The 17,715-nt window shown below is 44.5% G+C and overlaps 2 protein-coding genes across 4 annotated transcripts in view; one reads left to right on the forward strand and one right to left on the reverse strand.

Moving 5' to 3' along the window:
- The window catches only part of WDR35 (WD repeat domain 35), a 24,929-nt gene extending 14,922 nt beyond the window's left edge, over positions 1 to 10,007 (forward strand). For both annotated transcript variants that reach the window (XM_078613203.1, XM_078613213.1), the window contains 9 exons: positions 802 to 1,005; positions 1,516 to 1,662; positions 2,293 to 2,425; positions 3,111 to 3,221; positions 3,688 to 3,852; positions 5,792 to 5,932; positions 6,810 to 6,966; positions 8,169 to 8,427; positions 8,913 to 10,007. In XM_078613203.1, coding sequence (XP_078469329.1) covers positions 802 to 1,005; positions 1,516 to 1,662; positions 2,293 to 2,425; positions 3,111 to 3,221; positions 3,688 to 3,852; positions 5,792 to 5,932; positions 6,810 to 6,966; positions 8,169 to 8,427; positions 8,913 to 9,063 — 1,468 coding nt within the window. In that variant the 3' untranslated portion in view covers positions 9,064 to 10,007. The remainder of the gene's footprint in view (positions 1 to 801; positions 1,006 to 1,515; positions 1,663 to 2,292; positions 2,426 to 3,110; positions 3,222 to 3,687; positions 3,853 to 5,791; positions 5,933 to 6,809; positions 6,967 to 8,168; positions 8,428 to 8,912) is intronic.
- LOC144732030 (opioid growth factor receptor-like protein 1) lies at positions 7,179 to 17,280 on the reverse strand. 2 transcript variants are annotated; one of them, XM_078613226.1, is made up of 8 exons: positions 16,091 to 17,171; positions 15,871 to 15,943; positions 15,688 to 15,763; positions 15,084 to 15,150; positions 13,042 to 13,190; positions 11,262 to 11,504; positions 10,205 to 10,438; positions 7,179 to 8,681 (listed from the first exon to the last, which is right to left on the reverse strand). In XM_078613226.1, the coding sequence occupies exons 1-7, from the start codon at positions 16,394 to 16,396 to the stop codon at positions 10,207 to 10,209; spliced, it is 1,146 nt and encodes a 381-aa protein (XP_078469352.1). In that variant the 5' UTR covers positions 16,397 to 17,171; the 3' UTR covers positions 7,179 to 8,681; positions 10,205 to 10,206. The 2 variants fall into 2 exon arrangements, with proteins under 2 accessions (XP_078469352.1, XP_078469361.1); XM_078613235.1 differs by having other exon boundaries at positions 7,179 to 10,438; positions 16,091 to 17,280.
- Between the last annotated feature and the right edge of the window lie 435 nt (positions 17,281 to 17,715).

Here is a 17,715-nt window from a genome sequence, read left to right on the forward strand (position 1 = left end):
TTAGTGTCCATCACTGAAGATCTAGGATATCTGTAGAGGAGATTTGATAAGCACAGGGACAATAACTGTAAATAGGTAGGAGGTAATTTTAATATTTAGCTTTTGGGTTATGGCACCACAGAGCATGAAATCAGTATTTCAGGTAAGAGTCTGCTTGTAAAATGTTGAAATTTTAAGTGATAAATTCATCTTTTTACTCCTTGCATTTTTTATTACTAAACTTTGCATGTAATTTAATGTATTTTTGTGCGTTGGTTAATATTTTGGCCATGTTTACTGTTGTTTTGAACATTTATCACATGTACTGTAATGATTTTATGTCCTAGAGCTCGTTTGAAAATGACATTTAGTCTCATCGGGCTCTCACTTGGTTTTAAGCAAAGGTGCCAATGAATTTGTTGAATGTATTTTAAACCTGTGGTAATACACCACAACCATCATAGCCTCTTATATGTTATTGTTTCCATTAGCTTCAACAGTACTATGCTTGGCACAGCTCTAAGCACAGTGCTGCATCGGTTTTTTGTGTGGTAGTGCTGCATAGCTCTGCTATGTTTTTTTTTGGTTGCACCATGAGTTATGCTGCATGATGTCCCAACGTTTGGAATCCACGGTGCTGGGAACGAACTATAATTTCTGAAGAATCTACCGGGTTTGGCTCAAAAACGCTAAGAAGAAGCTTCCAGATACGTGGAGCAAAACGTCAGACAACATGCCGAACAACACGCAGTACAACCTGAAAACACATCAAGAGAGCTCCAAGCACAGCATTTCCCACTTGTCCACTCGGCTCGGATGTAGGCGTCTCCTTGCAGAGGCTGCGTTGAAGCAGCTGAACCTGGAGATGGCGGAGCGAGCATGCGTGCGCTGCAAGGACTTCCAGGGCCTCGAGTTTGTCAAGCGGCTGGGCAGCCTCCAAAGCCAGGCCATGAAGCAGGCGGAGGTGGCGGCGTACTTCAGCCGCTTTGAGGAGGCTGAGCGCATGTACCTGGACATGGACCGCCGGTATGTGGCTCGCACAGCTTCATTGTTTATCATTCTATTTTTACACGTCAAAATTTGGTAAAAAAATACGAGGTTATGTCATGGCATGAAGATTATCTCAACATTAACATGCATTTTTTTGAGTAGTTTTATTATCCAGCTGATACAAACTTGGATTTTAATGTCTTGTTTTGACTGCCAGTCTCCGTCCATTTTTACTTTTAAAAATATATAAGTTCGTTGAGCTCAATAATTTTGACCAAGTCATGTTAAAAATATAAACAGCCTCTTGGAAAAGAGTAAAAATGTGACAGGTTGTGATAAACCGTTTTTACCCAGTTTTACATGCTTTAGTCATAATTGGTTTAATGAAGCTCGTTTATTTTCTTTCATGGTAACAGGGCTGTTAAGCTCGTCTTCATGAAGCTCATCTTTGTTAAAATAAAAAAAATCTAGACTGTGTATACATAGTTGGACGTCTCTGCTTTCTAACTTTCTTACATATCCTTCATACCTTATCATGGCCTCCAGTGACCTGGCAGTGAATCTGAGGATAAAGCTGGGAGACTGGTTCCGAGTCCTGCAGCTCTTGAAGACGGGCTCAGGCGACGCAGACGACACCTTGCTAGAGCTCGCGTACAACGCCATCGGCGACTACTTCGCTGACCGGCACAAGTGGTACCCTACCCCCCCCCACCCCCTAGTGGTGTGGTACACAGGACTGTACGTGTTGCCTATAAAGACAGTGTCCGTTGTGCTGTTCACACCTGTAACGAGATGCTACTTGCTTGGAATAAATATTTTAAGATGGATGTTTAGTTCATCCTGTTCATCATCATCACCACCACCCATGATAAGTCCAATCCTTATCCCCTGTTCTTCACTGGGTGACTCTGTGATGTTCCCTCACCTTTGTCCTCCTGTCACTCACTTCCTGCAACCATTTATTCATTCCAGTAAAAGTTTGATCTATGCACATCTTACAGGAGCAAAGTTCTAACAAATGCAATACATCCTTACATTACACTGTTGGGGGGAAGACAAAGGGAAAATTCGAATGCAAAAGCACACTTTGGATATAAGCATAGTTGGCCTTGTTCCCCAGGGATGTGCTTAGCTTCTGCTTTATCTGTGCCAGTCATCCCAAATATATATTATTTCTTCAAAATGCAATATTCGCCACAATATACGGCGTATACCGAGTACAAATTGACTGGGTTGTCGAACGCTAGTAAAAGCGACGCTGTGAGACTAGGCTGCTGTTAATAGTCATATCAAAGCCCCCAACGTACCCCTATCGAAATGCAGGTCCCACGCGGTGCAGTACTACGTGCAGGGGCGGAACCAGGAGAGGCTTGCCGAGTGCTACTACATGCTGGAGGACTATGACGGGTTGGAGAGGCTGGCTACGTCCCTCCCAGAGAATCACAAGCTGCTGACGGTACCGGCATGAAAAACAACTACGTTGCTCACTTTAGTTTACTTAGCCAGGGAAAACCTGCTGAGATGTGGCATGTCCTTATGCAGATAAATGTAGAAGGGAGAAGTCATTGGACTACTCCAAACATTATTTTGGTAAAACTTTCCAAAGCAGGGCCCTCATTAAAAGAGTCTTGACACGCAGGTTTTTTCTTTCCACTGTAAATAAGATGTAATTCATATTTACTGGTGGCTAAATCTAGGTGTGGTAGTGCATACCTGTAATGCAGCACTTTGGAGCCGAAGGGTGGTGGGTAATGGGTATTGGTAAGACTGACAGCCGTCTGAGCTGTGAGTTGGTCTGGAGATGGCAGTACAGAAATGTGGGTTCATCCCTCCCATGCATGGACTTTTTCTCGACATTCTCCCATATTCAAAATACTCATTAAAAGGTTTATTGGTCATATATTTCAAGGCCTGATCCTCCTGAAAGAGCGTTAAAACGTAGTGATGTTTTTCTGGACAATGACATTGTTAGAATTTGGACACAACACACAGTGGCCTACTGATTTTAACAGGTGAAATGACAAGGAGTTATCCATTTGCAGCAGAATTAACTTCTGACTGCAAACCATCTGGTTGGTGAATCTACTGACCACTTTGCCATTCTAATTCATGGCGTGTGTCTTGTGCCCGTGTGGTCGCAGAACGTCGCACACATGTTTGTGACGGTGGGAATGTGCGAGCAGGCCGTGGCAGCCTACCTGAAATGCAACCAGCCCAAGATGGCCGTTGACACGTGTGTGCAACTCAACCAGGTGAAATCATCCCACCTTGTCACGTTGTTCTATTTGCAGAAAATACATACGAGAATTGTAATCCAGCGCTTTGGAGCTTAGGGTTAGTAGATCAGACACTTTTGTTATACTGCCAAATCTGCTGGGCTGTGAGGTGTCCACGAGATTGTAAGAAATACATTTTTCATGGACATATCTTTGTCTATTTTGATGTGTGTGTGTGTGGACCTTTGAGGTTGCCTTTTTTGAAGATCTTTGATTTTCTCGGCCTCATTCGGTTTACTCACACGTGCAAAATATTCCTTAAAAATATCATTACTAAACCTCCCGGGACAGGACTTGGTAAAACAGTGTTTTAGAGACTCCATGACACCTATGTGGACAAATACGTTACATTATTAGTACTCCTTAAGATTAAAGGTGGTATTTACAATTTTACTTTTGTACCGTTTGCCATCACTGCTACCCCCCCCCACCCCACCCACAGTGGAACCAGGCGGTGGATCTGGCTCAAACACACAACATGAAGGAAATTGGCTCTCTCTTGGCCAAGTACGCGGGCCATCTGCTGGAAACGGGCAAGCGTCTGGATGCCGTAGAACTCTACCGCAAAGCCAATCGCTTCCTGGACGCTGCCAAACTCATGTTCCAGGCAAGGTTGCACATCCTCAGCCTTTACACCATTGGAACCTCATTTGCCAGTAAAAAAAATAATAATTGTGTTTTTTACCCTTCTATCTGGCAACAAAACTGACTCCTTTTTTACAAGGAGTCATGTTTGTATAGACCGCAATACCTGCAGCCATAATGCAAACAAAAAACATAACTCTGATAATATATGCACTGTCCTTGGAGTTGATTGGTCCACACCCGAGACAGCTTTCCTTAGAGCCTAGTCTCACATGTGTTGTTTGCATTATGGCTGCAGGTATTGTGGTCTATGTGTAGTAGTATTCAGGAGGCTTGACGACGGGATCGGAGGCACACTTATTTATTGACACCAACTTGTGTACAGTAGCGGGTACACACAGTACTTAAGAGGTTAACGTCCCCTTTACTCAACTAACAGGGAGACACAACATCTAACCCCGCTAACCTAAGCCCAAGTCCTCCACTACGGAGCTAAGGGAGGCTACCTATCCCAGCCCTGGTCAAGCTGGGATCCTGGCACCCTGAGTCTGGGCTCTCGGGGCCACGCCACCGGCTTGCCCTGGTCGGCCCTGACAAGGACAGCGAGCCAGGGGAGCTCCGGGGCCTATGCTAGCTGGTCTTCGGTCTTCGCTGGTTAAAGCTGATACTCCGACCTCGAGCACTCCGGCTCACCACCTTTTATAGTACTCGGCCCCCGGGAGGGGCCCGTGGGGGATGCAGGTGCGGACGTCGGTGTGAGCACCTCCTCTGTGTACGGCCCTAACCACGCCCCTTGTGTTTGTTAGCCATCCGCGCCCATACACAATTACACCTCTACATATGCAAACATGACTCCTTGTAAAAAAGGTGTCAGTTTTGTTGCCAGATAGAAGGGTAAAAAAAACAATTATCATCTTCAGCCTTGCCGACCGTTATTATTGTCCACGTGGCATTGAATGAAGAGCGTTCCCAAAACTTCCTAACGTATTTATTGTCGAGTGTTGCTGATTGCATTGTTATTCACGTTCCTTCGAATGAAACAGTTTGGCGACATTTCGACATGCTTATTTATTTTAACACGTAGGCTTTCGCGACCAATATTTATAATATAGGTTTTTTTTGGGTTAGATCGCGTATATATTAATGTGTCGTTGGCATGTTCTGTTTACGTGACAAACATTACTTATTGGCTGTGTCGGGTGGTGGCGGTTTTAACAACACATTTATATTTACGTGATCTAACCCAAAAAAACCTATATTATGGATACCTATTTATCCCAGAGTGATTGTTTCAGCTGTTTAACAGACTTAAGTCTATGACCAAATCACGCGGAATACACCCGATCTCGTTAGGTCTGGGAAGCTAAACTTAGCAGAGTGTGGCCAGGATAGTACTTGGCTAGAGACAACCATGCACATCTGGTTGTTAGGGCTGCTGTGGGGATGCGTTGTGGGCACCGTAAAATGGTATAGTACACTCCATTGTTTTACCCTACTATGCTCTAACATCTATGTTCCATACCTTTACCAACCCACACTGATCAGCGTGGCGATGTACGGTCAAATAACCCCTGATGACCCATGGGGTGTGTGGGGAGGCCATCATCTAGAACAGTGGATTGAAAAAAGTACTGTACATGTACAGCTTACTCAATGAGAATACAGTCATGCTACACGTAGTTGCATGTATGCTGAACTTCTTTTGCACCGTACGTAGTCAACCGTGCTTATCAGAGATGCGGTTGCAGTATATGAGGTGGTCAGGCAGTACAGCAATCTACATTGGAGCTTCCAGTATTGCCACCTCATATTAGTGTGAGGTTTCTCTCCAGGGACTCCAGTTTGCTTCCATTTGAAGGCATGCGTTAATGGAATTTGCTAAACATCCCAATGCTGGACCCTCCCGAATAATAGTGTTGAGGCTCCGTGAGATGATTAACAAAGGGTGTTATTTGGTACAGGTCGCAGATGAGGAGGCAAAGAAACGCACAAAGCCCCTGCGCGTGAAGAAGCTGTACGTACTGGCCGCACTGCTCGTAGAAAACTACCACGAGCAGGTAAAGAACGGGCAGAGGGAGAAGGTCAAGGGCAAGCGTGTGGAGGTGAGTGAGGGCAGCATGTGCCATTAAAAGCCCCTACCTGAATGTCAAACCTTCACGCTTAAGATTGTTAATTTGTCTTGCTTCACGTAGTAAGTTTGATCCTTACCTGTGTATCGATAGTTACATTTTCATGTGCCATTTTATTGAGGGACTACTGTGTGTGTTATCTTGGTGTGGTCTGGGATTGATTTGTTATTGCTTTTGCTGCCTAGCTTGATAAATTGGACTTATATAATGAAAGTATTTAATATGTATTTATATTTAGTAACTTGTTTACCATTTTCTCTATTTTTCACTCCTATTGTTTTTTGTATTGTTGTTGTAACTTGCTGATCTGCCCATACTGGACATCTTTGAAAAGAGCTTCATAGCTCATCGGATTCCTCCAGTCTTCATAAAGATTGTGATTCTGAACTGAGATTATATGTTTTCTCTCCCAATTCTAAGAATGCTTATGGTATTATGTCATGAGATGGAGAAATCTACATTCAGAACTCTCCCAGAAAGCAGTAATATCAACCCACATTCGAGCCTCTGGAAACCGATATCCCACAACTACTTCTGATTGTAACTTTAATTTCCTCGTATAATAACCAGGGTTACTCCGCCTTCTTACATGCCCTGCTATAGAGATGTTTGCCACATGTCAACGAACAGAAGAATATATCTTCAAAACTAGAAGTATGTTGAATTGCGTGAAAAACTGAATTTAAGCCAATGGGGTTTATTTTGTCGGCATTAGTGACCAAGCTGAAACCATCAAGTTGGTTACAATGGAGAACCTGGTTTAATCACTTGCTCAGTGCTCTGACAAGGGTGTTTACCTCCTGATCCACCGGACCACCTCAGCCGAGACGGCTTTTAATATTGCTGGCAGGCATCTTCGGCTTTGGCCGGGCTACTGGAAGAGGACGCGGCGCTAGATGACAGTCGGCTGATTGATGGGGCATGGCGGGGCGCCGAGGCCTACCACTTCTACCTGCTGGCGCAGCGACAGCTGTGCTCCGGGCAGGCCGAGAGCGCTACCCGCACCGGTACACGCGCGTGGGGCAAGCAGTGGGCACAGCGGTGGGCACAGCGGTGGGCACAGCGGTGGGCACAGTGGTGGGCACAGTGGTGGGCACAGTGGTGGGCACAGTGGTGGGCACAGCGGTGGGTACCCATCGGGGCTCATTGCGTTGGACACAAGAATAGCGGCGATCACTCGGTCATCCTTTTGACAAAAGGAATACATTTTGTGCAACCGTCGTGACCAACACGTTTAATATAGGAAGAAGCTGGGAGCTTCTTTGGCAATTGAATAGTTTAAATTCGGCATACAGTACAATATGTACTACAACCCTCCACATATCAGAGAGCTATACAGCACAACTGAAAAAAAAACTACGAAGTAGTTCATAAACCGCCTCGTCGTGATCATAATGCAAGACAGTACAGCATATATTTCACCCATCATATATATATTTCACCAATTAACTCCTAAAACCCACCTGCAAATGTTTTATATTTTATCGTTCGTTTTGGTTGTTGCTAAAATTGGTGGTTTTACGTCCTGAAAACGGTTTAGAAAGTTGATAAGACAAAGTAGAAATTAAAGTTTCTTTATTAAAGTGTCCCGCTTGAAACCAAAATCAATTTTACCATCTTCAACAGCCACGATCTATTCACTGCTAGATGATGGTCTCTCTCCCTCATAGTCTTGCAATGCCAGAATCCATCTCGCCCCTGCACATGAGCCAATCTCATCGATTCAACTTCACGTGTAGACATTCTCTGGCTCGTGTTCCCTCCTTTGGCTGCCATTCCATAGTCGGTCTCACCCGATGGCCATGATCCCTTCTAGCAATTTCTCCTGCTCTTAGCTCACTTGGGCAGGATGATTAATGTATTAAGTTGATTAATGAAAAAAAAAATGCGTGGTCGGTTAATCGGGCCCCTTTAAAAAATTGAAAGCTCCCCCAGTCTGCCTCACGAAGGCATAAACTCCTGAAAAACTGTGCCCAATGTGATGTGGATGATTCTATTGATGTCACCAAGCCGTGCCCCATCACTTCCCATCCAGCAGCACGCATGGAAACAGTGGTGGAAACCACTGGAAGCGATGAGCCCAACTATTTTCTTTGTGTTATCCAATTGTATAATCAGTCGAGTAATCAATTACTCATGTAATTGGATGCCTCAGCTCTCGTACGATGAATGTCTCTGACAATCCATTATTCCTCCGCCCCTCTGGCAGCACTGCTACTGTGCGACTACGAGGACGTCCTGCCACCGAGCGACGCCTACTCACTGCTGGCGCTGTGCGCCGTGGCGAGCCGTTCGTTCGCCACGTGCTCGCGCGCCTTTCTCCGCCTCGAGGCCCTGGAGGGATTCTCAGAGGAGCAGCTGCGGCCGTACCGCGAGTTAGCAGTGGAGATCTTCACGAGGCACGCGCCTAAGGACCCGCCGGCACGCGGCCAGTCTGACCCCAGTGCTGCCGCGGCATCGCTCGAACTGTAAGGCATTTGCGCGTGCACGCAAGCACCGTGCTCGCACCATCCACCTGGTAGTTTTGTTCGTCCATCGTTGTCAAGAGACCCCCATCATAGACAGGCGCTGGAAAGCATCCCACACTGCACACAGGCCACCTTTTTACATACTGGCTGGCGATTGTCATCTGCTGCATTTGTTTTGTTGAATAGGTATGTAACAGTGCATCAAGTAATCGATGACAACCAGTTCTCAATCTGGTTTCTGAAGATTCATGTATCTGTAAGAAATTACAAATTTAGACATTAGAGGTGATACTATGCACACTTAGGCTTGTTAAACAGACGCTGCTGGATATTGGTCGGGAAAGCCAATAGTCGGATGACTAAAAAAATATTTCATTTGTATGTGGAGACAGAACAGAGGTCTGTTTATAAATGTTTAAAGCCAATAACCCAAAACGATGTTGTGTACTCATTATATTGTGTTGCGACTCTTCCTGAATCCACAGAGGCGAGGATAAGCTGCCCTTGTGCGTGGCTACGGGACGGCGCATCTTCGACTTCCAGTTCTGGATGTGTGGCGTGTGCAAGCACTGCGCCGCCGAACGAGACATTGCGGCGCGCGCGGTCTGCCCACTCTGCCACAGCCCCGTCGCCTGACCACCCTCCAGCTCACAGTATTACATCCAGTACTTGATAATTAGTTTTTTACCCTTCATTTGCCAGTAAAAAAATATGATAAATGGTTTTTTACCCTTCTATCTGGCAACAAAACTGACACCTTTTTTACAAGGAGTCATGTTTGCATAGACCACAATACCTGCAGTCATAATGCAATACATTATCAGAGTTATGTTTTTTGTTTGCATTATGACTGCAGGTATTGTGGTCTATGCAAACATGACTCCTTGTAAAAAAAGCTGTCAGTTTTGTTGCCAGATAGAAGGGTAAAAAACCAATTATATTTTTTACTGGCAAATGAGGTTCCAATGGTGTAAACATCCAGTACTTGTCAAGCCTACTAAGTTAAGTGGTAGGCCGCCGATGTTTAAACCCTTTGAAGGCATGCCAATTTTCGAAGCTAAAATTGTATCCAGAAAAAAAAGTTAGGTTTTTTTTTTTACAATATTTTAAGATTACCTTTGCAAATAGCTGTCCAGCAAGAGAGTTCAAAAATCGGTAGCCTACCGCTTAAATCGATAATGTTGGAAAGTACACAGTAATGACACCAGTGCTTCATGACTGACTCTCAGGATCCACAGAAACTCACAGAAGCACTTAACACTTGACTCTCATTCAGTGACAATTCTGTATGGGTTTGCAAAATCTGAATGCCTTTTGGAAGGTGGAAGGGCATTCTGAAGTGTGTCTCGTGTTTTTGTGACTATTGCGCATTTGGCGATTGCTGCAGTGTACAGTTATATTTTCATACAGCCACTGTTTGTTTTCTTGTAGTCTAAAGGCAAATTGTCTCATGCTTGAAAAATGTGCAGATTTATAGACGTGTATTTTAAAAAGTGTACATAATGATATTTTCTCTTTTTAAATAATTAATATCTTTATTGTGCTGTCTTGTATTCACTTACAATAAAAATGTAAAAGCCGTTTGTGACTAATATGCGAATAAGTGCCAGTTTACGGCTCTGCAGGTATTCCCTGTATGCTGGTAATACGTACACACAGTTTGCCTCGTTTTAAATACAATGTTTCGGAGCTACGTGAAATGGTTGGTGTTTGAGTAGAGAGATGAGTAAGAGGCAGCACGTGACGCGGTCGGTAACATGTTTGTGACTGTACTCACCACTAGCCTATGTCATCATAGCCAGCATCAGACTGTGGAGCATGCTGATGGACGTCCTCTCTGCTTGCATCACATATTGTTTCTAAGAGTTCCTCTCCCTGGCAGTCCCTCGCAGGTTCATTTTCCTCATGAGATTCAACTTCTCGGTCGGACTCTTCGGAATCCGGTGTGACGAGGTGAGCATAGCGAGTCAGTCTCCCTACCGGTGGTCCCCACACGAACTCATCTTCCGGCCTACAAGTATTGCACACAAAAAAACGATCACCTGCTTTACAACAACTGAAAACGTGAAAGGAATTGTTAGTGAGCTGATTGCATGGCCCGACCATGCAACCTAACTCCAACCACACAGATGTATAAAAGATTATTTCAATTAGTCACATTCTTCTGCAAAGGATGGTGGACGAACACTCAACCGTCCGAAAGGAAAAAGGCCACGATCTGACTGGTTGTTGAATATCACAGCATTGGATGGGATGAAAACTATCTCGGTCGAAAGACACAGCGACGAACAGGGACGTGGAGGAAGCACTGCAGGGAGATATCGGTCAAGGAAACGGTCATGTCCCACTGGCCCAAAAGGCCAAAGGACGAGAAGAAGGGTAGTCTTCAATGGACTTAGGTCACTAAATTACACTCTTTCAAACGTTTATGTTCGATGAAACACTGCCCTTCTCTCTTTTGTTTATCTCGCTTTAATCTTACTAATCTATCCCTCTTCCATTGGCACATGCAAACAAGGGCAGTGTGGTGCCTTCACGGTATCGGTGGTTTTTCCACTGGCTATTTGCCGAGCCAAGCCAGAACCAAACATCGTCTCCATGTCACCTACGTGCGACTCGACTCGTTCATTGTGTGCGATGTAGGCGGCACGGTTCGGCTTCTACAGTGAAAAAAACCCCAACCTGGCACCTCCAAAAAGGCGCCAGGCTGGCCCTGCTTTGAAGAAGGCCCTGCTACGCAAATTGTGTTAATGTGGCTTTCAAAAAACGCACCTCTGATTAGCACGTTTGCCTATATACGGTGCGAAAGTTCTGCACACCACATACGAACGTGCCTGTACTTGGCCCGTGCATAGAGCAGCAAGCGTCGGCGCTCTCCTCGGTCTCGCACGGTGAACACAAAGTAGTCGAGGGCGCTGCGTCGCATGTGGGCGGCGGCGGCCTGCGGGCACGCGGGCGACAGTGCAATGCGCAGCAGTGCTCGCACCAGCGGCGCCTTGTAGTGCTCCAAGCCCAGCTCGCCGAGGCTCTTGAGCACCCGCGTGAGCCGCATGTTGTGGTGTTGCGACGTCTCGTCCCTGCGTGGGAGAGACGTGTCCGCCACAGTCTGCATGCAAACCTCGGCAGGAAAACCTTCAATCGCTTTCTCGAGAAGCAATTTGATGCATTAGGCACAATTAGACCTGGGACGATTCAATATTTTTGCGTCATCAGATTAGTTGAGTAATCGATTCAATAATCTCTAGAGAATTTGTTTGCTTAAATAACACTGGTCAACACACTTTTTCTGGCATAAAGTATTCCAATGGTTTTAAGGTAATTTTGGGGTGCTGATTCCAAATCTGGCATCAGATTTGGAATCAGGTTTTTGAGATATCAAATATTGCATTTTCAAAAAAACTGCAGAAGAAAAATAAATGTGGATATATACATAAAATTATATTATAAAAAAAACTTCTAAAAATACAGCACCATATTTTAACACTAAAGCAGTCACTGACTCGCAACAGCTTGCAATCATAAGTGACAGAGTTGATTTTGGGTAAAATCAATGAAAATGGGGTATGCCGATAGCATAAAATGAGATGTGATAGAGTAAATCTGAGATCAGATTTGGAATCGGCACCCTGAAATTAGTCTAAAACATCTGCAAAAGTCCAGGCCAGAAAAAAATGTTTTTTTTTTGTTGACCAGTGTAATCGGATAGCTCGGTTATAGTCATAAATTGAGGGTAAGAATTATATTAAAGAATTTATTTTTATCCAATTTTAATTGTCTTATTTGCATTCTGGTTTGATTGTTCGTTTTAGTTCACTTCATTAAAATAAATGTCATGCATTATAATTTGCAGATAATTTACATGAATGTATGACTCATGGCTTCCCCCACGGACAATTTTATGCATGTATCTTGAGCGTAAGAATATTTTTTGATGAATCAGTGCATCATGACTTGCGTAAAGCATGGACAAACGCACATGCACTCACATGCCCGTACACATGAATTAAAGATGGCATTAAATGGTGCAATCTTTCTGCAATAATGTTTCTTGCAACATTCTCATTGACCAATTTGCACCATTTACCAAGGGCTTCAAAACGAGGTAAACTCCGTTACATGTTTGTTCGCAACAAGAAAATTTGTTCCAAGTAATTTGTACTTTTTAAAACATTGACTGGAACAGCACCGCGATTGCATGACAAGTTCATCGGGCTTAGGATGGCAAGGGTATGGCAGGTCTGGAGATTTTTAATAAACAAATTATCTCCAATTACAATAAAAAATTAACCGACGTTTTTTCACACACATTAAATATTTATCCAAAATGCTTCAATACATTTTCATAGCCCAAACAAAAACATTCAATAAATTCTTTATGATTTCGAGTGCATTGGACAGAGGAGCAGCAAGGAAGCGGGTGTAAAAAGGGGCAGAGATGTGGGTCGTTTGTACATTAAAGACCATTTTTAAGAAAATATTTCCAGATATGTAAAATTGTAAAACTCTTATTAAGCGTTCCTTGATGTGAGTTTCATGTTCGATTTTAAATGTTTGCCTTCTCTGAAATGACGCCCCCTCCGAACGAACGGCACCCGCTGATGCATCCCATCTCACTTGAAGACGTCACGCAGACGCTGGTGGAAGTGATCGGCGCGGCGAATGGTGCCGCGCTCGCGGTCGTCCAGACGCAGCCCGTACGTGTCCAGCATCATCTCGTACGCGCGCACCAGCCGACTCTGCACCGTGGGGGACTCGCGCATCTTCTGTTGAGTGGTGGGGGGGGGGGTCAGAGGCACTCGTGAGTGAACAAGTATAATACTATATTCTTGGTTCTTTCGGTAAAGTCACGTAGAAGGGAAATCATAAAATAATAAAAATATTAAACTTTTAAAAAAGTATAATACTGGTAGGAATCTCCTGGTTACACCAGCCCACGGGATTATTCTGTCCGTCCGTCGTGCAGGGAGGGGATGGGTGGGGAGGGAGGGGCTGGGTGGGGAGGGGACGGTGGGGCTGGGTGGGAAGGGGAGGGAGGGGAGGGGCTGGGTGGAGAGGGTGGGCTATACTCAACGTTTAACCTACTCACGCCGGCTTGTGCCCGCCCTCACAGTCGGGCATATTTGCGGAATACACCACGCTGCCGTTGACCCTGGCCATTGACCGAGCAACCCAACGTTCCTACCAGCTCCCTCCGCAGGAATGTGTTTCACTAATACAAATAACTAGATGTGTGGACATCGTTTGCCTGTAAGTGGCCTCTTGTCTTGTCTGCACTTTCTTTTTTTAACGATGCAGACATCGTGCTGCTCGCAGCAGACATCGCGGCTATCGCGATTTGCACCTGAAGACGGGCGCTTGTGTTGCGTTCGAAACGTCATGATTTATTTTGTTTTATTTCTACCTACGTGACTTTACCGAAAGAACCAAAGAGTTTGGATTCCTGCAGTCACGAAAGCTTCAAATCAAGATTGATGCTATGTTTTGCTCGGTGCAATGTCGTTTTTGATTGATGGCGCATTTATATATTTTTTTTATTGGAGATTAAAATGTAGTGTTTCTCGGTAAACGGTGTGTTTTACCACTGGCACTTATGCCCAATCTTGCACTTTTTGGATTCCTTAACTGGCTAAAACTTTTAAAATAGAAATGTTATATTTGAAATTGTTTTGTTACATTTTTTTTCATTGGCATTATTATTAAAATGTTCTCTGATGTGTTATGTCTGTCACAGAAACGGTGTGTTTTTATTGATGAAACCCAACTTATGTGCTTCTTAGCTCACGGGGGTACTTAAAAGTATTTGAAGGGAATGGTTGCAGAAGAGCAGAAGGGAGATAAATAAGTGACAATGGAAGATGGGTGTGATCAGGATGGTTTAGATATATATATCAATCGTGCGTTTTATGTTTCTCACACCTCAGATTATCACGGTTGGCCACGTACGCTGCAAAATAAGTTCAACATCACCTTGGCTGAGTCGGGGGTTCCAAAGCTCACCATATTGGATGGGTCGCAGCATTAAACCTCAAGGGCAGTGACCTGCTGTGCCCCATAATATACTTCATTGGGCCCTCTTGGCCATTCACATTGGACCCCAATACCATGGCTATTCCTTTATTGCCATTTTGTGCTAAGTGTATATATTTTTTTCCCCCTCCAAATGTTATCAAGATTTTGCTATCTGTATCATTTCTTCAGAAGAAGTACCCAGTCATACCTCTCGCAGAGCAGGGCGACCATTTGTGTTCTAGAACGATCCACGGAAGAAGATATCACAGATCGATCCCCTAACCAGGTCTACACGTAGAGGGCAGCACCCTCTCTGCCATACGAGAGAAATATTCCCTGCATGACGTTGATATATTTAACTCTCAGAGTTAGAACGTAGCCCTATGAAGTGCAAAACCATATTAATCTGATGTTTTTTTGTGTCCACTCATTGGTGATCCAGCTGTGACCTCACCACTTGAGAACATGGTTTAATCACAGACAACTGCCTGGATTTGAACCCATGATTTCAGTAGTCGTAGCTCAGCACTCTGACCTCCAAACCACTTCTCTAAAATGGCATTTAATGTGTATCTTAATGTAATGATTAAATCAGTCGGTCATTTTTATGTGGGGTAAGGGCTATTTAGCAAAGAATCATAACATACCTTGATCTCTGGCAAGGTCAGTTCCATAGCGTACCAGTTCAGACCCATTTCACGTAGCGGAAACAGCCTGCGTGACAAACGTAAGTGAAAATTAATTTCCAGTTAAGAAATGCATTGTTATCCATTAATAGATGTCCCAATAACAATTGTGAAAAAATTACATAAAACATTCAAAGCCTATAAACTTCTCCCACTAATCTTAATGCACTTTACAATATTCTTTGGATTACAATAAGCATTTTCCTCTCTCTTTTAAAGCAACAGATGGGATGCATCTGACGGTCCAGAGCATCTTACAATATGGAGAATACGGTATGAAATCTTTTAATGCCCTCTGTAAAACATTGAGCCATCTTTTTCACAAGATTTAATCACCGTTTGATAGGAAATTAAGCTAATTAGAAATCAATGGGGTATCTATAAATGGCTTGTCTATGTGTGTAAAAAAACGACAGTTGAATGGATATATGTGGACAGATTTGTAAATAACCTAAGACATTACTGTTATTAATCTTTATTTTGCAAGAGAAGCATGCGATACACTTGAATTATTGTAATGTAAATGTTCAGTGATTTCTTGTGGATATTGTAGCCTGTTGTGTACCATTGAATGTAGCTGTGGTTCTGATCCAGGATGGAATAGTTTCCCTTCCACTTGAGGACATCCTCTATTAACACACCTGCACGGTGGACATTCGCAACATCGTAATCACTATCAATCAATGTTACATGCCAGAAAATATTTTATGCATTTTCCCCCACCCATCGCTTTTGTTCAAATTCTCACCGTTTGGTTCGAAGCAGATCCGATTCTGGTAGAACTTCAGGTTTGGCATGTCAGTCCTGTGCTCTTTCTTGTTCTAAAAACAGCAAACGAGCTACTACTACATAGTAATCCTTATTTTTGTCATTGCATCGTTAAAGCAAAATTACTACCACACATCAAGGAAGCAGCATCGTCAATTAAAGCAAGCCGTGGGGCTGAGCAAAGAAAATGATTGACGTACCGGATAGCCGTGTCTGTACTGATGCATGTCGCGGGCAGCGTAGAGGCTTCGTTTGGGTCGTGTGGAGAGGACGGAAACAGCGAAGGTAACAGCAGGGGCAGCAGGGGCAGCATTAGGGGCAGCATTGTCATCAGCCACCGCTCTTGCCAGCCTGGTCCCCGCCGAATCTACTTCACCTCTCACCCCGCTCTTCTCATCCCTCGGTTGGCAGTCAGTCTCGGACTCGCTTTCCCAGGTTGTATCATAGTCAGTGATGGTGAGAGTCCTCGACTGGCCGTTCCTGCCGTCCGATGGTGAATTCCCCATTTGCACAATGTCAGTGGTTGTTACCTGCACCGTCAGATGGTCTGAGGCTGTGAACACCAGATAGGAAGCCCTTGCATTGTAGCAAGGGGGGATGAACAGCGGTTTTGGCAGTAACCAACTAAACTCGTCTACCGCAATACTAAGCAAATAGCCAGCCACTAGTTACTGTCCTATCACTAACACGACCCAACCCTAACTCTAATCATCCCCCAACACAAAGCAACTAGACATTAGTTATAGCCCAATCATTAATACTAGTGCCTCTAGCACTAGCAAAGTAGTCAACCGGCCACTATTGCTGGCTCTACCCCTCAACACCGAGTCAACCTGCCACAAATAGTCGTCCTCTCTCAAACAGTAAGCAAAAGGTTAACCAGCCAGCCACCTTACCTCTCTACTCGTCACCTCGACAGGATTTCGCCAGGGCCGCCTTTTTATTTTTCGTTTTGCTTTTCCGTTTTGGTGTTCAACGGCACATTGCCCAAGACATGGATTCTCTCCTGGATAAAAGAGGTTCGAAACTCTTAAGTTACGTGATATTCACTTTCCCTCTTGCCCTCTCGCCGGCTACTAACTAGTCTGCACAACAGAATTGTCAACAAGCCGTTGAAGAGAACACTATCTGTGCCTCTGTGTCAAAGCGCGCTGCATGCTTTCACCGATGGCATTTGAAAAATGTAGCTTTTCTTTTTTTAAAAATCTGCGCGTCCGCTTTTTCCTCCGGCTTCAAGGGAGGCTCCGTTTGGACTAGAGAGGAAGTGGGCGGGTTGTGGGTAATTTTACATTATTTTTTTAGTGGGTGTATTTGTGGCTGCGGTTGGAATTTCCCCCTGTCGCTGTGGTGACTCTAAGCTGGGTTTTCCCGTGCTGGGGCAGAACAACAGTTCTCGTTAATGATTAACGGAGGGCAAAGTTTGTTTACCGGCTCAGGCCAACTTGTTCTGCGTCGATGCAGCCTCATTGGGGGGCCCTCAGATTTTTTTTTTCGATGTATAATCTCCGAGTCCAATGCCGAGCTTTTGATGTCTAGGCTCAAGCAGTGGAACTTGTTGGATGAAAGTGTGCAAGTCGCAGATCAGAGGAAGCGTCACCAACCTTTTTGCAGCTTCTTCACCCGTCAAGATGGGCTCTGCTTCTGCCACAATGTAACCAGTCTGTTAAAGGCAATCAGAATCGCCTGTAACCCGAATGAGTGGCGCCTATTCATTGACAGCTCATCCAGGAGCCTCAAAGCCGTGCTGCTCCATAATGGTAACAAGTACCCGTCTCTTCCCATGGCTCACTCGGTGCACCTCAAAGAGGATTACAACAGCATCAAG

This window comes from Lampetra planeri, chromosome 2 (genome assembly GCF_965212315.1).
Source record: "Lampetra planeri chromosome 2, kcLamPlan1.2.h2, whole genome shotgun sequence".
Taxonomy (NCBI): domain Eukaryota; kingdom Metazoa; phylum Chordata; class Hyperoartia; order Petromyzontiformes; family Petromyzontidae; genus Lampetra; species Lampetra planeri.

Excerpts from the sequence above, each read along its gene's own strand:
- LOC144732030 (XM_078613235.1), bottom strand. The coding sequence starts at position 16,396 with ATGGGGAATTCACCATCGGACGGCAGGAACGGCCAGTCGAGGACTCTC. Across the intron at positions 13,191-15,083 it reads TGACCTTGCCAGAGATCAAG|AAGATGCGCGAGTCCCCCAC; the intron begins GTATGTTATGAT and ends ACCACTCAACAG. Across the intron at positions 11,505-13,041 it reads CGTCTGCGTGACGTCTTCAA|GGACGAGACGTCGCAACACC; the intron begins GTGAGATGGGAT and ends TCTCCCACGCAG.